The sequence below is a fragment of the Sycon ciliatum genome, chromosome 12 (genome assembly GCF_964019385.1).
Source record: "Sycon ciliatum chromosome 12, ocSycCili1.1, whole genome shotgun sequence".
Lineage (NCBI taxonomy): Eukaryota > Metazoa > Porifera > Calcarea > Leucosolenida > Sycettidae > Sycon > Sycon ciliatum.
The window spans coordinates 17,802,674-17,822,830 of NC_088654.1; the positions used below are offsets into that span (position 1 = coordinate 17,802,674).

At 51.9% G+C, this 20,157-nt stretch overlaps 1 protein-coding gene across 3 annotated transcripts in view; it reads left to right on the forward strand.

Moving 5' to 3' along the window:
* Positions 1-19,365, forward strand: part of LOC135828500 (uncharacterized) — a 26,817-nt gene extending 7,452 nt beyond the window's left edge. Inside the window, exons 5-23 of one of the 3 annotated variants that reach the window (XM_065340943.1) lie at positions 383-568; positions 1,188-1,309; positions 1,868-2,815; positions 3,504-4,211; positions 4,575-4,791; positions 5,401-5,550; positions 6,626-6,747; positions 7,702-7,893; positions 11,399-11,446; positions 12,169-12,324; positions 12,806-12,904; positions 13,512-13,613; positions 14,196-14,294; positions 14,658-14,717; positions 15,189-15,263; positions 16,205-16,306; positions 16,813-16,911; positions 17,425-17,481; positions 17,844-19,365. In XM_065340943.1, the coding sequence (XP_065197015.1) occupies positions 383-568; positions 1,188-1,309; positions 1,868-2,815; positions 3,504-4,211; positions 4,575-4,791; positions 5,401-5,550; positions 6,626-6,747; positions 7,702-7,893; positions 11,399-11,446; positions 12,169-12,324; positions 12,806-12,904; positions 13,512-13,613; positions 14,196-14,294; positions 14,658-14,717; positions 15,189-15,263; positions 16,205-16,306; positions 16,813-16,911; positions 17,425-17,481; positions 17,844-17,927 (3,626 nt within the window). In that variant the 3' untranslated portion in view covers positions 17,928-19,365. The remainder of the gene's footprint in view (positions 1-382; positions 569-1,187; positions 1,310-1,867; positions 2,816-3,503; positions 4,212-4,574; positions 4,792-5,400; positions 5,551-6,625; positions 6,748-7,701; positions 7,894-11,398; positions 11,447-12,168; positions 12,325-12,805; positions 12,905-13,511; positions 13,614-14,195; positions 14,295-14,657; positions 14,718-15,188; positions 15,264-16,204; positions 16,307-16,812; positions 16,912-17,424; positions 17,482-17,843) is intronic. The other 2 variants (XM_065340944.1, XM_065340945.1) reach the window with 2 other exon arrangements.
* Positions 19,366-20,157: the final 792 nt, after the last annotated feature.

The following is a 20,157-nucleotide window of genomic DNA, read 5'->3' on the forward strand; positions in this document are numbered from 1 at the left end:
TCTACGTAGCAATATTCAACGGCCGCCAGAGCTCACCCGCACGACAACACCGCGTTCCTCAACCACAAAATGTTTGCTATGGACAATGTCATGCCCTCCGTATTGGTTTGCTGTCACTGGCACACATGTGCGTGTGTGTATGCGTTCGTGCGTGTATGTGAATATGTGTGTATATGTTTGTGTGGGTGGGTGGGTGGGTGCGTGTGTGGGTGTATGCGTGCATGCGTGTGTGTGTGTGTGTGTGTGTGTGTGTGTGTGTGTGTGTGTGTGTGTGTGTGTGTGTGTGTGTGTGTGTGTGTGTGTGTGTGTGTGTGTGTGTGTGTGTGTGTGTGTGTGTGCTTATGCATATGCGTGTGGGTGTGTATGCGTGCCATTTGCGCAGCCCAAGAAGCCAAATCGTACGTCTCTCCAGAGCGTTCGTCCGAGGCCATACAGGTCCATCGCTCGACCAGTCAGCCATGGAACATGCTAGAGTCATCGTCACTGCCACCTGTCCTCTCTGTCTCACCTCCACCAGCCACTCTTTCTCCATCGTCACTGCCAGCCACTAACGGCACAAGTAACGCCAGTAGGTTGCCATGCCGATCCTGAGCGGTCACTTCCGAACTGATGTATCAGAGTCGGGGGGAGAACTTCTCGTGTGCGTGCATGCGCGCGCGTGTGTGTGTGTGGGGGGGGGGGGGGTGCGTGTGTGCAAGTGCATGAAGGGAGTGCTGACCACCAGCATTATGAGAGGGAGCACGACAAAAGGTTTGTAGTTGGCTTCAACGTCTGTATTACCTAGGGTCATGCGTGCACCTGTAACTGTGTGAAATCCACACCCGCGGGAAGTGGTCATTGATATAATCTAATTTCAGAAATGTTCGGTGCTCGATATTTTCGGTCTGAGGGCAACAGGCCAGGTTAGGTGAACAGAAATGTTCGGTGCAGAGAAGCAGTTCCCTATTGAATTTTTTTAGTGTTTATTTGAATTATTTGTCATTTTCTGCTGTTCTACTGTATAGCCGGGAGCTAACACTACTACATGTGTATATATCATGCATATAAAAAGGTGACACTAGCACTCTGAAGGGTGGCGCATTCCTTTTGAAAGGGGGCGGTCAATAAGTGAAAGGAGGGTGCAGCGCCCTGCTTTGTCGCTTTGGTAAGAACCCAGTCTGCTGTTCTGTTGTTTTTTTCTTGCACAGCATCTCCGCCGCCCACTTCCGTCGAGCACGTCGCGTATCCGCCGGCCCAGGCAAACAGAGATACCGGCGATGGTAGCCAGCGGTTAGGCGTCGTCACGGTGACCAACGACCAGTACAGCGTGGTACGTTGCGCGTGGTGTGTTGTGGCTGTAGCGGTGCTGCTACGCTCATACCTCGGTTATCCGGACCCACAAGTCACGGGTACTTCGCTCTCCTGGGCACCCTTTGGGCGAGTTTCAGTAGAAATATTACTACTCTTTTGTCTTTTGTGGAAATAGTGACGTCACATGCCAGCTCTATGGCCTTTCCCCGTCAAAATGTATGTGATTCGGCGTTACGGACTTTTCGAAGTCACGAGCAGTGCCCGATCCCAGACCGCCCGGATAAACGAGGTCTGAGTCAGTGTACTCTAACTGCTACTGCTGGTAGCAGTAACCTCGTTAGGACTTCCTGGGAATTGTATACTCCATCTCCCTTTTCCCCTTCCGCTTCCCTCTTCCTCGCTTCAGCCAGCGCTATCTGGCGGTGATGTGGTTTTCGGTGACACTTGGGCCAGTGTCACTCCACTCCACTCAATGTACTCTCAGCAGTGAATCCAGGTCCCACAATAAATAATTCTAATGCCTCAACCCCATCATGAAGTCTTGTGTTCGCTGCATGTGCGTGTGTGTCCCTGGCAGGTGTCCAAGCCCCGTAACAAGTCCGCCAGTGCACCTCAGTCAACTATGGGAGCAGCCACCTCCTCGTCATCGCAGGTGACGTCCGACGAAGGCTTCGTGGAGCAGAACAGCGACGGGGAAACCCCTCCGCCGGTGCCACCGCACCCGATACCGATGCCGGACATTTCGCAGGAGACCTGTATGGCGGACAGCACGGATCGGCTGTACGCTGGAATACCGACACGCGCCCCACCGCCACCAGACCCGCCGCATCATCGTCACACGGGCAGCGCGGCATCCTCGTCGTCTCAGACTGTCGGAGTGGGAGATCAGGGGACTTCCCCGGTCATGATGACGTCACCGGCGATGTCGTCACCGGTCATGATGACGTCGTCGTCCGTGGTGTCCGCGAGCGACGTGCTCAGCTCGGGCGCGGGTAGCCTGACGCACTCCGAGGACACACTCTCGTCGTCCGCCAACACCACGCGCGCTTACAGTCTCAGTCAGGCGCGTGCCTATTCGCCTAGAGCTTCCGTACAGTATACCGACGAGCAAGCGACGGACGACTCGCAGGAGTCTTCCTCGGCGGCAGTGGCAACTCGCTATCGCGCCAGAGCCGAGAGTCTGCATGAAAAGCGTGCCTACTCGCCGCGTTCATCCTCGAGTGAAGCGCAAATCGTCGAGGAGCAAGAGTCGTCCGCGGCGGTCGGCAATCCGAAGAGCGCGGCGACTACGCGCGAGCAGCTGGCGAAGCAGGCCGAGGAGCTGGATCGTATGCAGAGCTCGCTGCTGCACGACCTGGAGACGATGCGCGTGGAATCGCCGCCCGGTGCGCCCAAGCCGTCAATCTCCATCTTACCCGGTGGAGCACGTGCTGGGGCCGGTGGTGATGGTGATGGTGCGGATGGCAGACGGGAGAAGCGTAGCAACAGCGTGGCAAAGATGACGTCCATCCACCACGTCGGTCAGGTTCGTTGTGTTATGTTCTCCAGTCTCTCCGGAGGCGTGGGTTCGAATCCCGCCGCTGCCACCATGTTATGTCCGGCCTGCGAGCCACGCAGGAGTCCATTGCGGGACGAGACGAGGGCTGATTTATTTTACAACGAGCATGTGCATATAATACAGATGAGAGGGACAATACGGAGAGAGACAATACGGAGAGAGACAATACGGAGAAAGACAATACAGCTACAAACACTACTATACAGTACAAGTTGCATTCCCGAATCAACTGGAAGTCTCTTGTGTCATGGCACCGGTGGCCTCTGTGGCTCCCTTGCCATCAAATGAACCGAGCAGGACTTGGATGATCTACACGTCGATCGTTCAATTGTTTTGCCTTTTTTCATGGAAACGCCAGTTTTGTGTGACTCTAGACGGGTCTAAACATGTACATGTATGCGTGGGTGTGTGTGTGTGTGTTTGCTTGTGTCCGTGTGCATGCGCGTACATGTGTGTGTGCGCGTACATGTGTGTGTGTGTGTGTCCGTGTGCGTGCGCGTACATGTGTGTGCATGTGTGTGCATGTGTGTGTGTGTGTGTGTGTGTGTGTGTGTGTGTGTGTGTGTGTGGTGTGTGTGTGTGTGTGTGTGTGTGTGCATGTGTGTGTATGCTTTTGTGCAACTCTTGGACACACATGTGTGTTGGACTGCTGCAGAGGTCTGTCGATCACACCGGTCGTCCACTGCCTCAGCCTCCACAGCAACAGCAGCATCCCAACTCGAGATCGGTGGACGACCTGCGACTGCGCCCGCTGCCCAAGAGTCCGGAGGACCAGTCCCCGTTCCGCCGCGGCACGATTGACTCCGAACACGTCAGCGTTCCACCTCCACTGGCGCTGGACTCCTTGCAGCGCGGCGTCGAGCCGATCGGTCGTGATTCCCTCCAGCTGGAGAACCCACTCGTTCGGCGCAGGCTGCCGTCGCAGACGTCGATATCCGGCCGTCAAGTCTTGCCCTACGAGGTCGTTGGCGGAGGAGGAGGCCTGGAGGTCCCGGCCACCGGACTAGTGCCGCCGTACGAGACGCTCACAAGAGTGCGAGGCGAAGCGGACGCGGCGTGGACGGGCGGAGCGGACGCTGCCGACGCCAGAGTCGGGCCTGTGGTGGTGAGCCCACCGTATGCCGAGGCACAGCTGCTTGCACGCGAGAACAACCCGTTTGCAAAGATCGGTGGTGGCGGTGGCGGTGCGGCTAACAATATTCCCGTCTCCGCCAGCCAGGAACACGCCACCATCATGGAGGTGTACGCCGACGATACTCCCGACGACGTTCTCGCCGTCTCCGTCGAGGGCAACGGCGGCAGCTTTCTGGACGCGGAGGAGCCGTACGATCAGGGATTCATCCGGCCCGTAGCAAACTCCCGGGTAAGTGTGTCCTTGGTATAATCTGGCTGGGTACAAGGGGTGCAGGGCTTAGGGTAGTTAGGCGAACAGTGACACTGTGTACATAGATATCAGGTGCAAGAAGAATGGATCGTCCTGTCTCGTGTGTGTGTGTGGGGGGGGGGGGGGGGGTGCTTGTGCGTGTGTGTATGTGTGCATGCATAATGTGTACATGTTTTTGTGTGTTGTGTGTATGTGTGGGAGTGGATGTCCATGTATAACTCTATGCATGTGTGTGGATTCTCAAGTCAACACATTATTTAATGTATGTGTGTGTGTGTGTGTGTGTGTGTATGTGTGTGTATGTGTACGTGCACGTGTCAACGACTACGCTTCCTTGCACAGGACGGACTGCGCAATCAGTCCGTGTCGTCGTCGGAGTTCAGTCGCACAGCCGTCGCCGGTGCTGCCTCCCAGTCACCATCCTCGCGTGAGTGGGTGGACAGTACTAGCACTACAAATCCCACGCCAGGCGCTCTAAGCATGGACAGCGGGGAATTGCAGATTCCAGGAACTCCGGGCAACATCTCGCGCGGCTCCAACGAGCGCAACATCATGGCCCGTGAGTGGTGTTGTGTGCTGTGCTGTGTGTGTGTGTGTGTGTGTGTGTGTGTGTGTGTGTGTGTGTGTGTGTGTGTATGTGTGTGCACATGTGTGTGTGTGTGTGCACGTGTGTGTGTGTGTGTGTGTGTGTTGCGCGTGTGTGTTGGCTCTGATACATGTTTATCTGTGCTGACTGCAAGCATTGCCAAGACTGTACTAGGGTACACACTTAGAGTGGGTTCGTTTATTAGAGCAGTACAGAGTAGTGAAATTCCTGTCCAGATATGCATTAGTGGTCAGTCTGATCTACATCGTCATCACTACCACACGCCGCCACCGTCGCAATCGCCTCCATCATCGCTTCCACCATCCCTGCCACCACCACCTCCACCACCACAGCCATGTGACATGCATATCTGCTAGGCAGCACACTATAGACTAGCAGCTATTTCTGTTGAAGTTCCGTTCATCGTCTGTTGTGTACACGGCTTTGCATTTTGCTTGCTCCCCCCCCCCCCCCCCCCCTGTGACAGTGCATTGTTCATTGGTGTTTTTAGTTCGCCATAGCATCAACTCGTTATAGTAGTGCATTGTCCTATCGTCCTTTGGTGTTTTGTGTTCGCCGTAGCATCCACTGGTGATGAGCTAGCAACGCCGCTGGAGCTGTGGATGATAGCGTGGATATCCGAGTACCTCTACGTCGACTCCGACAAAGTGGACGCGAGCCACTTCGTCGCCAGTGACATGCCATCGGGGCTAGTAGCGGACACAACTCAGGGTATGTCGTGCCATTTGTTCTTGAGGGGCAAGTCCACTAGAACGGCACAGCTGTGTACGATCATGTATTCTTGTATATGCCCGTCGCAAGAGAAGCACGCAAATCTGCGAATGCACTGGATGCGCACCCACAGATCATACCCACAGATGTACTACAACTGGCTGTACCTGCCAAATATGGGACAATTTACCCCTAAGAAAGGAGGCGATCATGTTTTTTGCACCAACCCCATTGGCCTTAGCAAGAGTACCCCCCCCCCCCCCCCCTCCTCCCTCCGCCAAGATTGTGCAGCTCCAGTCTATGGGGTCTGCGACGGCAGAACTTCACATCACGTGACTAACCTGAAGGCAGTGACACATTTTGCACCCTGTGCATGATAGATACAGCGTTGTACGCAACCCTGCTTTGGGTACAACTCTCTGACAGTCGCTTTGCACTGTTTGCCAGCGTAACCAGGGGCATCACAGGGCAATGGCGAGGGGTATGACCGGGGGCATCAAAAATCAGATTTTCGGCCAACAGGGCACTTTTAGCTCTCTACTGGTCGTGCCGTGTGTGACGCCCCTGGTAACTTATTGAACCACGGCACGTAGTGTGAAGTTCTGCCGTCGCAGCAATGACTATAGGTTGTACAGGCAGTTGCACACTCTTGCGGTTAGTGTACTTTTGATCGTGTCTGTGACGTGAATCCAGGTTAATAGCGGCGATATTTACGACTTGTTCACTCGATGTATCCATTCTAGTGCAGATCTCTTCGAAGGAGGTCTGAGGATAGGAAAGTGTTATGTTTCACGCGTGCAGTCAATTCAATCCCGACGTCATGAGTGAGATAGCGCAGGCAACGCTGTGCTTTTGTGTCTGTCAGCCTGTCTGTCTGTCTGTCCGTCCGTCCGTCCGTCCGTCCGTCCGTCCGTTCGCCCATCCGTCCGTTCGCCCGTCCGTCCGTTCGCCCGTCCGTCCGTCCGTCTATGTGTCTGTCTGCATGTCTGTCTGCCTGCCAGTGTGTATATATCTCTCTGTGTTTATACCTGTCTGTGCTGATTTCATCTTTGTGTCTGTTCTATTTTCATCTTAGGTGGCAAAGGTATTTGTATTGTTCACCTGATATTTGAGAACCTAAACGTCCGCCAATACAAGTTGGGCCGGAAGAGTATTCTTCAATCACTAGCAATGGGTTTCAACATGCGAGAGATGAAGGTAAGGAAATGTCACGAGTGCTCTGTTTGGTGTATGCCGTGTGTAGAGCAGAGAACCTGGGATGATGGTAGTGTGTGTGTGCGCACGTTTGTGTGTGTGTGTGTGTGTGTGTGTGTGTGTGTGTGCGTGCGTGCGTGCGTGCGTGCGTGCGTGCGTGCGTGCGTGCGTGCGTGCGTGTGTGGAGGGATGTGATTTCGGCTGATCTTCGGCACATCGGCATTGAACATCTGGCTTGGTATGGGATTGCTCAGGATCGGTCTGCCTGGCGGGTGTCTGCCGTTGTGCCGAGTCTCGGCGGTCCTTCCCATGACCAACCTCAACGGGTGGACTGTCTTATCTGCCACCGTTCGTTTCGTCGGCCAGGTGACAGAGCAAGACACAAGTGTAGCGCAGAGCGAAGTCTCCCCATCCAGGACCAGCGTGGTGCTGTGCAGTGTGGTACATGCAGGAGGTGGTTTCACTCTCGTGGTGGCTTGCGTGTACATCATTGTTTGCCCCTGGAACCATCGGAAGCGTCCGCGCCGTCATCACCTATTCCGCTCAACGTCCCGGCTTCTCTCTTGTCTGTGACATGCAATCGGCAAGTCAAGTCAGTGCCTGGTTTCAGACGTCACAAGTGCGACCGTGGCCATCGAGCAACCGAGTCTGATGGAGCGTCATATTGTGTTCTCGCTGCAATCGTCAGTTCCGTCGACAGAGTGACCTGGGTCGTCATCTCCGTTTCTGCTCCTGACAATGACTCTGGCTCCTTTTGGAGTGGTGTGGCCCTTGTGGCAACCAAGCTACAGTAGTAGTAGTGTGTGTGTGCGTGTGTGTGCGCACGCACGTACGTGCGTTCACCTTTCATTGCCCAAGACTATAAACCCATGTATGTGGAGCATCAGAGCCAGTCAGAGAGAAAAGACCAACAATTGGCGTTCTTGTGTGGTATTTTGGGATGCGTTGTTACTGCAGGTTGTGTGTCGGGATGTAAATCATGGCCAGTCAATGATCATGTCGATGTGGACGCCACATGCCGTACGCGACACCATCATGCGACTGGCAGAAGAGAAGAGCTTTGTCCTGTTGTCGGCGGGTATTGTACTCGTTCGCTGCACGTCGCGTGCCGTCTGGTGTGCAGAGAAGAAGAAGCACAAGAAAAAGAAGGTTAGAAACGTGGTTCTTTATGCTAGCCAGTCCACTAGATGTGGAGTAGGATGTTAGTTGTGGCCAGTACTGTCGGTGGCTAAAGCCTAGTTCACATTCGACGCAACGCCGACGGTACGGGACGTAAGGGCTTGTCGGGAGGGCTGGGGTGAGCTGTAAAATCCTGTACGATTCGTACGACATGACATGCAGCAGTCGTTGCGACGTTCAACGTCGAACGGCGCGAGTCATAAGGCACGGTCCATGACGGGGTGACTTTCGGACCTTATTTCTCGTTTTTCGGGACTTCTTTTCAATTATTTCTCCTTCAAAGAAGCGGAATCAAGTTCACAATACCAGTTTTTCATGAAGACCAAAAAAATAACTCTGAAAGTCGTGGCATTCAAATAATAAGAACGGGTTTGCTCCCCACACTGGAGCTCGCGCTATTCCGCCGACTTTACTTGACACTTGACTGACTCACGACTGCCATCCAGAGCACACGAGAAGTCCATCGAACCTTCGACTCGGCAAACCTGCAAGAAAGCACCTCTCCCTGCTCAATACACAGTGTTTCGGGGAATTCACCCCTCATCAGTTGAGCTTGAGTAGGCTGAGGAAGATTGTGCCTGAAGAGCACCACTTATATAGTGCTCTCCAGGCACAAACATCACCAGGGATACAAACTTACAGAGACGCTCCATTTCCAGCGCGACAAACACCTCGTGAACACCAGATAGCAGCGTGAGTCAGTGTCGCTCCTGGACGGTGAGACCAGACGTTGAGGACCCTCGGTCATTCGCAACGCTGTCACCTCCAAACCAACTAGTCGCAAGCCCGCGCTGGGCACAACAGTACGAAGTAGTGGTTGCGACTTCGGCGATGATTTGTAAGAACGGGTTTGCTCCCCACACTGGAGCTCGCGCTATTCCGCCGACTTTACTTGACACTTGACTGACTCACGACTGCCATCCAGAGCACACGAGAAGTCCATCGAACCTTCGACTCGGCAAACCTGCAAGAAAGCACCTCTCCCTGCTCAATACACAGTGTTTCGGGGAATTCACCCCTCATCAGTTGAGCTTGAGTAGGCTGAGGAAGATTGTGCCTGAAGAGCACCACTTATATAGTGCTCTCCAGGCACAAACATCACCAGGGATACAAACTTACAGAGACGCTCCATTTCCAGCGCGACAAACACCTCGTGAACACCAGATAGCAGCGTGAGTCAGTGTCGCTCCTGGACGGTGAGACCAGACGTTGAGGACCCTCGGTCATTCGCAACGCTGTCACCTCCAAACCAACTAGTCGCAAGCCCGCGCTGGGCACAACAGTACGAAGTAGTAGTTGCGACTTCGGCGATGATTTGTAAGAACGGGTTTGCTCCCCACACTGGAGCTCGCGCTATTCCGCCGACTTTACTTGACACTTGACTGACTCACGACTGCCATCCAGAGCACACGAGAAGTCCATCGAACCTTCGACTCGGCAAACCTGCAAGAAAGCACCTCTCCCTGCTCAATACACAGTGTTTCGGGGAATTCACCCCTCATCAGTTGAGCTTGAGTAGGCTGAGGAAGATTGTGCCTGAAGAGCACCACTTATATAGTGCTCGCCAGGCACAAACATCACCAGGGATACAAACTTACAGAGACGCTCCATTTCCAGCGCGACAAACACCTCGCGCTGGAAATGGAGCGTCTCTGTAAGTTTGTATCCCTGGTGATGTTTGTGCCTGGAGAGCACTATATAAGTGGTGCTCTTCAGGCACAATCTTCCTCAGCCTACTCAAGCTCAACTGATGAGGGGTGAATTCCCCGAAACACTGTGTATTGAGCAGGGAGAGGTGCTTTCTTGCAGGTTTGCCGAGTCGAAGGTTCGATGGACTTCTCGTGTGCTCTGGATGGCAGTCGTGAGTCAGTCAAGTGTCAAGTAAAGTCGGCGGAATAGCGCGAGCTCCAGTGTGGGGAGCAAACCCGTTCTTACAAATCATCGCCGAAGTCGCAACCACTACTTCGTACTGTTGTGCCCAGCGCGGGCTTGCGACTAGTTGGTTTGGAGGTGACAGCGTTGCGAATGACCGAGGGTCCTCAACGTCTGGTCTCACCGTCCAGGAGCGACACTGACTCACGCTGCTATCTGGTGTTCACGAGGTGTTTGTCGCGCTGGAAATGGAGCGTCTCTGTAAGTTTGTATCCCTGGTGATGTTTGTGCCTGGAGAGCACTATATAAGTGGTGCTCTTCAGGCACAATCTTCCTCAGCCTACTCAAGCTCAACTGATGAGGGGTGAATTCCCCGAAACACTGTGTATTGAGCAGGGAGAGGTGCTTTCTTGCAGGTTTGCCGAGTCGAAGGTTCGATGGACTTCTCGTGTGCTCTGGATGGCAGTCGTGAGTCAGTCAAGTGTCAAGTAAAGTCGGCGGAATAGCGCGAGCTCCAGTGTGGGGAGCAAACCCGTTCTTACAAATCATCGCCGAAGTCGCAACCACTACTTCATTCAAATAATAGCCCCAGGAAATGATCGAATAGTTCGTCTGTCAAGCTTCTGAACTATCCCTAAATACAATAAGTGACATGAGATCTTATGTTGCTAAAATTCAACTCAAGTCGTGCTAGCCATTCTGTGAGTTATCATGGGAAGCGCAGTGTTCGAAATGCTAAAAATGTCCAAGTACGAATCAGGAGTAGTCGGCGCACGACGCCGTCTCCTGTTCACACTCGAATTGCAGCCGTTTTGTACGCTTGCGTCCCCGTCTACGCCCGTCTACGGTATGAAAAGTTGGATCGATCCAACTCTTCCCGTCGCTTCCCGATCTGTACGGTAGTACGGTTGCGTTCGCGTTCCTGGTGTTCACATCGGACGCCGTCAGACCGTCCCGTCGCTTCCCGTCGATCCTTACGTCGCGTCCCATCGCGCCCCGTCGAATGTGAACTAGGCTTAACTTAGCCAGCTTTTGAAGTGTGCTGTGTATCATGTGTGTGTGTCCGTCCACCCTTCCGGGTGTGTATTCGTGCGTATGTGCCTGCCGCCCTGTCTGCATCCCTGCATTCCTGCCTGCCTTCCTGCCTGCCTGCTGGCCTCCCTGCCTGTCTGTATGTGTGTGCGCATGTCGGCCTGTCTGTCTGTCCATCTGTCTGCCTTCCTGCCTGTCTGTCTGTATGTCTGTTTGTCTGTCGGTATGTTAATGCGCATGTTAGTGTGTGTGTGTGTGTGTGTGTGCGTGTGCGTGCGTGCGTGTGTGTATATGTGTACGGATGCGGAAAACTCGGTCTTGCCGAGTCTCACACGAACCTTGTTTTTTGCATGTCCCATCACAACTGACCTGTATCACACAATTCTTGTAGTCCTTCTCAGCGAGCATGGCACATGTTTCCAGTTGTGTTGCGGCTTTGTGCTGGTCAACTACACAGCCCGTGCGAACGAAAGAGTACAAGTTTGTCAAGCTTTCTCTTCTCTCCTTATCCTCCCAGTTATTGGGTATCCACATTTCTGTATTGATGTGTTTCTGGTGATTTTCTCTGCAGTTGCGACTGTCGTCGAAGGGAAAACCGAAACAAGATCCGGTGGATCTGGTAAGACACTGGCGTGCCCTGGCTAAGGTTGTTTTTGTTCAAAATGGGAAATGCCGGCTTTACTCTTCCTACGCATCCTCTGTTTTACTTATACGGATGGGGAGTCCTTGGTGCAGAGGTTAACCCAGTTGATGTTAAACCTAGACGTTTCATCCATATTTGGGCAATTTGGCAGCTCTTCCACGCTCTAGCCAACTCTTCATTCCATATTTGGACTATCGGTACTAGATCTGCCAGTACTAGTATACTGGTGTCTAGTCACACTCGTTGTTGCTGTGTTGTTCCAATGCCATGACGGGAGATCGGGGTTTCTTCGGCGTCAACCGTACATCACGGCTGTATGTGGTATCTGTACTTTGGAAGTCATTATTTATTGACTTGGCACATGCTGCATACAGTGCATGCATGCGTAGTTTCTGTGCTGGTTCTTTTGGCTGTCGTTCTTCTCCTTGTTGTCGTTCTGAAACGTGCCCCGATATGCCCTGTATTGCTTAACTTCTACCATACATGTATGGTTGGTGGATCTGATCTAACCTCCCTCACCGTTTAGGAGCCGCATCTGACGCCTGATCATGGGGTGGTGGCGTCCCACGGAAGCGGAAAGGTGGTTCTTGACCAGAGAGTTGTACGACCCCTTGTTCTTGACCTGCCCGGTACGCGAACCCGTCGAATTTTTATTTATTTATTTATTTTTATTTGTTATACATGTATGCATTGTACAGGAGCGTGTTGAGGTTGCACTGGACAGGACGGCCAGTGAGCTGTGGCTGCTCATGGAGCCCATTGAGAATCCCATACATCACGCCGTGCTGACGGGCAACCACATCCTTGTCGACACGCTCATCAGTATCGGTCTGGACATCAACGAGCCGAACAAGGTGAGAGTTACCACCTCACCCTCGCCGTTTATGGGCACTGCAACTGCCACCAGGGGCGTCAGAGGGCAGTGAGTAGTGTCTGCTCTCTGTGCTCCCAGGTCTGATGTACTTCTTCTGTGTGTGCAGGTCTGCAGGATGAACAATGGTATCATGGTGCGCTTGTTGTGGAAACATGATGTCATACCCTGTAGGCGTGATACGTGTTGTAGTTTCTGGTCGAAGCCGCGGTATTGTCATTGCTATAAAAACTGTGTGTGTGTGTGTGTGTGTGTGTGTGTGTGTGTGTGTGTGTGTGTGTGTGTGTGTGTGTGTGTGTGTGTACATGCGTGTGTATGTGTTTGTACACGTGTGTCATCTGCTTGCACATGTGTGTGTGTGTGTGTGTGTACGCCGTGTGTGTGCATGTGCATACATGTGTATGTGTGCGTGCACGTGTATGCATTGGTGTGTGTGTACTTACTTGTACGTATCTGTACATCAGGAGGGCGAGACTCCGCTGCATCTGGCCTCTCAGATCGGCCACGTGGAGGTTGTTCAACTGTTGGCTGACACTGGCGCTGCTATCCATGCACTCAACTCGGTAAGACTACATAGGCCCTGTAGACTGTAATACAGTGGAACAGTACCAGTGTGTCCAAATCGAGATCAAACGGGTGGACTGCAAATATGTACAGGGGTGGCAAGCGAAATACGACCCGTGAATGCTGTATGAAGGGAGTGTGTTTGTGTGTGTGTGTGTGTGTGTGTGTGTGCGTGCGTGCGTGCGTGCGTGCGTGCGTGCGGGGGGTGGGGGGTAGTGATTAGTGGATGGTCTGTAGTTGGGTGATGTAGGGAACTATGCTACTGGTGATGAGGCTCATCTTTCCTTGCTATGTTGCATCTGTTGTTGCTGTTGCTGTTCCTTGCACTGCTGGCCTCTGTACTGCTGGCTGTGGTTACAGTGCCAGCATCATCTTGACTGTGTGTGTTGCTGCTGTTACTGTCGGCAACGAATGGGACGGACTGTTCTCTTCTTGCGCGACCGCGCCACGCCACACACACGCAGCCACATGTACAACATTGCGGTTGCTGCCACAACTACCGATACCATCAACCATTTCCATTGCTGCTTATTCTGGTGCTGCTGCTATGGATGTGTCTCATTATTGGCTTTGTTCTTGTCTTGTGTCGTTGTTTGGTTTTCACAGAGTGGAATGACCCCGCTTCACTGGGCGGCTAACCAGGGCAACGGGGAGGTTGTACAGGTGCTCTTGCGTGCTGGAGCTGATCCCAACGCCGTCGAGCAGAGAGTGAGTTGCTCACTTATCCCCTGTGTCGTGATGCTGGTGGAAAAGGGGGGGGGGGGGAGGGGTGGTAGTGGTGGCGGTGGTTGTGGCGGTGGTGGTGGTGGTGTGTGTGTGTGTGTGTGTTTATGTGGAGCTTTTCATATCATCCTTGTCTACAGGCAGACCACCATATATAAATACAATGCTGTGCGGGGAAGAGGAACATAGTGTTGAAGAATGGACAGGCTAGGAATTCAGTAAGCACAGCAAACCAATGTATGCGCAGTGACTCGAGTCAACTGTGCAAAGAAAATGAGATCGGCCTGGGCTAAGACGCTGGTCAACCAGTTCTTCGGCACCAGACGGTACTGTTGTACATGTTGGGTTCTTTACTGCTGGCGTCACGCAAGTATCAGCACCCCATTCTCGGTCCTCTTCAAAGCTGTGCATTGCTAGGCCAATCTCATGATTTGAAATTCTCTTCACCAGACAGGGAAAGACAGTGTGTTCTACATGTACGTATGTATTCGTATAATGTGTGTGTACCTTTGCTTGTTGTGTGTCTTTTCTGAGTATCTTGTTTCACCTTACGTGTGGTGCGCACAGCACCAGGCTACTCCGCTTCATACAGCATCCGTGTTGGGTCGACCCGAGGTGGTTCAGATCTTACTCGAAAACGGAGCCAATGTCAAGGCCATCGACCAGGTACATTCATTTTTCCTACTTTATAGATTTGCTTACTGCTTGAAGTATATGGTTCAAGTATTGACTCCTACACATGTACGATACAGTCAGACCTCGCATAACCGCACACATCCGTTTTCCACAAAAAATATCCGTATATGTGAGGGAACCGGATAATCCAACACACACACACACTGTATGATTGCATGGCATATGCTGTAAATCGGTAACCAACGATTTTCTTCCGGATGGCGAGGGATCCGGATAGAAGAGGACCGGATAAGCGAGGTCTGACTGTACCTGTGCGTGCGTGCGTCCCCGTATGCGTGTGTGTGTGTGCGGTCACGTGTTTGTGTGTGTGATTTGCATTGCCTTGTGCAACAGGATGGCCACACAGCATCCCATCTGGCCGTGCTGTTTGCGCCCGTGACGGTCGAGGATGACGTAAGTGTGTGCTATTGCATACGCCAAGTCTGCTTTAATTCAGCGATGGGGATAGGATCCGCCATGTCCGTCTGCTTTGTTATAAGAACTACCTAGCTAGCATTGAGTCCTCTCTGCGGCTGTAAGCTTAGGAGTTTGTTGTGGAATACGAATCTGGGTCCTGTACACTGTAGCTATGGGCACTTTTCTTCGCTCGCTTTTTGTATGCATGCATAAGACTAGTGGCTATTACCCGTCTACCTTGAGTATTCAGGTGGTTGATGTGTGCGCGTGTGCGCGTGTGTGTGCGCGTGCGTGTGTGTGCGCATGCGTGTGTGTGCGTGTGCGTGTGTGCACGTGTTTGCGTGCTCGTGTGCGTATCCGCAACTTTTGCTTGCGTATGTTTTCGCGTGGGCGTGTGGATATATGTGCCTATGTGTACGCACGTATGTTCACATGCATCTGGTTGTGCCCCTGCACCGGACACTGCAGGATCTGCCTGATGACTACGCCGACATTCTGGATATCTTGCTGTGCAGTGGAGCACAGCCCACTCCCAGGAGTCATGTAAGATGTCTTACAGTCATCAAATGAATACAGTAAAACCTGTGACTACCGACCACCCCTATTGGCCAGAGAATGCGGTCTTTAGTGGCAGGTGGTCCTTAGTTAGAGGTTTGCGCCGCACAACCATAATATGAATGTGAGACCGTCCGTGCCTGGCGAAGTGGTCTGTAGTACCAGGCTGGTCGCTAGTCACGGTGGTCTTTAGTCACAGGTTTTACTGTAGTACCAGGCTGGTCGCTAGTCACGGTGGTCTTTAGTTACAGGTTTTACTGTAGTACCAGGCTGGTCGCTAGTCACGGTGGTCTTTAGTTACAGGTTTTACTGTAGTACCAGGCTGGTCGCTAGTCACGGTGGTCTTTAGTTACAGGTTTTACTGTAGCTGTAATACTTACCTGTAAAAGACTGGCCCCAATTCCAGAAAATACAAACAGGGCACAATCATACACTGGAAACCGACCGGCTTCCTAGCAGTTGTCCTCTACTGCCAGTGACCTCACCCCACATAAGAATCCAGCGCCGATCATTGTGTAGCCCAGACAGTGCAGTCTTCGTATGAGTGTCACGAACTCGAGTCAAATGCCTATGGTCGGAAGTCTTTCTATAGACAAAAGTTGTGACAGACCGGACTACGTCCAGCTCAGTATCTCAATAGCATTGTAAAAATGCAATTTTTGCAATCACCGTATTGAGATCTTCTACACTCTTTGGGTTTGTCTTTGCTTCGTACCAGTTATGAAGTGATTACCTTGATAACTGGCTCAGTATCCGAGTCACAGTCCGAGTTCACAGTCCGAGTTCACAGTCCGAGTTCACAGTCCGAGTTTGAGTTTGAGTCCTGGTGGTAATAGTCAATTTTTTCTTCATACTTTTTTTCCTTTTCCATTCCCTCCAGCAGTGAGTATCCTAGTTCAATTTTGCCATTTGTCTTGTTTCCTCCCCAGGAGTGGATTACGCCTGTGCATATCGCGTCTTCGCAGGGCCAGGAGCGGCTCATCCAGATCCTGCTCCACTATCACGCCGATATCAACGCTGTCGATCAACGGGTATGGGCTGTCCTCCTCTGTGTGTGTGTGTATATATATATGTGTGTGTGTGTGTGTGTGTGTGTGTGTGTGTGTGTGTGTGTGTGTGTGTGTGTGTGTGTGTGTGTGTGTGTGTGTGTGTGTGTGTGTGTGTGTGTGTGTGTGTGTGTGTGTGTGTGTGTGTGTGTGTGTGTGTGTGTGTGTGTGTGTGTGTGTGTGTGTGTGTGTGTGTGTGTGTGTGTGTGTGTGTGTGTGTGTGTGTGTGTGTGTGTGTGTGTGTGTGTGTGTGTGTGTGTGTGTGTGTGTGTGTGTGTGTGTGTGTGTGTGTGTGTGTGTGTGTGTGTGTGTGTGTGTGTGTGTGTCAGTCTTGCAAGATGTTGAATGGTGCAATCCCAGCACAAGTTGATGTGCCTTCTGCTGTAGCATCGTTATCATCGCTTGGCGTTAAAATGGTCAAATGGTGTGTGCGTTGCGTTCGTCTATGTGCATGTGTCCATGACTTCCGGTTTGATTATGTGCTTGCACAGCATTGGCAGACGCCGCTTCACTTTGCCGCTGCAGCCGGCAAGATGTCCGCCGTTGACTTGCTAGTGAGCAGTGGTGCGGATATTGCTGCTATAGACAAGGTACTGAAGTCCACCAGTGAGGGTTGAACACATTCTATTCTGTTTAGGACCAGGCAGGCCTGAAGTGGAAAGCTGTATTTGTAGATAAGCTGAATGCAGAATATTGTATGTATCCATACATACTATTGGATCCTTATGCAGTGTTCTAGCAAAAGGAGGGTGCCCCCCCCCCTTCTTTGATTGACCGTTCTCCTTTGAAAAAGTGGCGCCCTCCTACTCAATTGTCGATTATTTTCATGCCATTCAACGAAAATGCAGTCAATAGTCACTAACAGAGGGCTCACAAAAGCACACTTGTCTGGGGTGAAGTCGGGATTCACCCCCAGTGCGTTGCATTGGGCATGGCAGGAAAATTTTGGAATATGGGTCACCGTGTAACTGTTTCCCCTGCCCACCCTCCTTCTATTTTGACCTGGCTAGAACCCTGTAATGGATGCAATGTCATCGCCGGGCTGGCTATTACGTAGCACTCTCAGAGCCCTATTCCGTTGATGTGATTGTTCTGTATCACAGGATGGCCGCACAGCTGGTGATGTCGCTGCCACGGCGGAAATCCGAACATACTTGGAGGTAAGTGTGGATGTGTGCTGTTTGTATTTGTATGCATGCCCAGCTTATGCACACCATCCTTTTAATGTTTTTTTTAAAGCAGCAGACTATGCGCGAATCTGTCGCATCCGTCCCGTTAGAGTTTTGGGCATCCGGCTCTCTCGCATTCTCTCTTTCTCTCACCCCCCCCCCCCTCTCTCTCTCTTTCTCTCTCTCTCTCTCTCTCTCTCTCTCTCTCTCTCTCTCTCTCTCTCTCTCTCTCTCTCTCTCTCTCTCTCTCTTCCTTTCTCTTTCTCTCGGCCTCCACTTGTCCACGGTATGCAACTGTGCCGGTACTCGTATACTGATGACTTCCATTTCTCTATGTTCTGTCCGTGTAACAGGAACAGCTGCAGAATCTACCCACTGACTTCACGGTTGTTGGAGAACTGGAGGATGAAGACGACATGCTAGTCACGGATGTATGAGTGACAATCTCTCTCTCTCGCTCACTCACATTCGGAGATAGTACGAGGGGACACACTGGTGTTCAAGTTGTTCGATCAGGAGTGGACTGTTCATGTGCTATATTAGGGGACACCTATGGACACCCAGGTACACCTCTGAGCCCCCAGCTATTCCGCACCAGACAGTACTCTACTTTACTATAGCCTCGTACAGCGCTAAACCAAGTATCGTCACCGCCTTCAAACTTCTACACTTCTACCGTTATACCGATGATTCATGCATAGAGTCTGTGATACAGTGTACAGTGTATTCCTAACCAGGATGCTGCAATGTCGGCCAACGACGTCACTCGGAAGTGCCGCCACTCCCCGCTTCGCCACCCTGATTGTGAGCCGAGTGGCTTTGGAGCTGTGTGGTGTTCGCTGCCGTTGATCGCTAGAAGTGCCATTGGTGGTGCCGAGTTCTACTGGTGACTTTGCGCTCTCTGGGTGTACGTTCTGCGGCAATGATGACCTATGCGGAGCGGCTGTCCATCCGAATCTCTCTCTCTCTCTCTCTCTCTCTCTCTCTCTCTCTCTCTCTCTCTCTCTCTTGTTGTCAACGTTTGGGCCTTCAGAATTGCCGATGTCCCAGAAGCCAATGGCAGAGCAGCATATCGCCACCAGTCAAACATTTCGTCTACTGGCAAGCTCCCTTTGAGCTCTAGCCTCATCTAGCACAAAGCTAACCAAAAGGATATTCTTTCACAACAGCCCGTCCTTGATCGGACCAGGCACTATTTTAGGCTCCGAACTCGGCCAATATCATCAGCTTATCTACAAGTAAAACTTTCTTTGGAGAACTTCACTAGCGGCTGCTGCAACACCTCGCGATAGCTAGTACGCTGCTGCACCATCCATCACACGAATCATGGCAGTGCTAGTGCACTCCGTTCTGATCTCCTTCACCAACTGTGTTTATAGGTCTCTGCCTCTCTGAAAGCGATGGTAATGATGATGATGCGGCTGAGCAATACTATACGAGTAGTATCTTACTTCGAGTAGTATCTTAGATAACATGTGTGCCACGCACACCGTAGTGTAGTATGGCCTGACACATCGGCTGTATACTGGTACTCTGCGTGTGTGCCCCCCCCCCCCCTCGCCCATATTTTTGATGGCGCTTATTTATAGGTACCGGTGCAAAGGGAGTACTGAATTTCCGGTATATTTGTACTCCTGGCTACAGCTCCTTGATGATATTGCTTGGCATGTTCGGGGCTCATGTTTCTTGCGCCCATTGGTAGTTATCCGTGCTGGAATCTATAGCGTGTTCTTCACAATCTTATGCTTAGCCCTCTACTGCCGCCATGCCTTGATCGGAATCTCGCTAGCGTGCATATTTCTATTTCTTGAGCCTACGACACCCCGCCGATATTATTTGACGGTCGGAAGAGAAACTAAGACCGAGATGCGCTTAGTTTAGTGAGTCCTGCTTGGGCGTGCTCTTGTGTGCGCGCGTGTGTGTGTGTGTGTGTGTGTGTGTGTGTGTGTGTGTGTGTGTGTGTGTGTGTGTGTGTTTAGGGTGTGCATAGGTAACTGTCTTGGCCGTCCTATTCCGATGTACTCCGTGTGGTGTAGACCAGGTGTGCATTGGGGGGTCGATTCACATGGCTTCGCCAGTTGTGTGGATTAGACAGTTATCTGGCGCTTGTCTTGATCTGTTTCAATCAGAATCAGATCCGCTATCGTTGCTATAAAGAGAAAATCTGTGGGTGCACATCCAGTGCATTTGCAGATTTGCGTGCTTCTCTTGCGACGGGCGTATACATGGTACATGGTGTGTGTGTGTGTGTGTGTGTGCGTGTGTGTGTGCATGTCTGTGTGGCCTAGCGAATGTGTGTGTACGTTTGCATCTTGACGGCGTGCGTGCGCATCCTGTGTGGAATGTGTATTGACTATGGCTGTGCACGCCATGCACTCCACTGACTGGGCAGTGTGTGTTGACTGTAGTACATGACTGTATGACGCACTGTACTGTTTACTTCACCTACTGCTAGCGGGCAAACACATTAATTTTGCAAGTACCTAGTACCTGTACATGTAGCAAGTGCATACCATCTCAGCGTCCATCCACTGCACTCCATCTCTGTATGTTCTTGAAAGCACGCTGCATACTTATGCACTGTACGTACATCTAGTACTGGGTACTGGAAAAGGATGCACTACAATTGTAGTGTCATTGCATCCTTTTTTCATGGTTGGATCAACC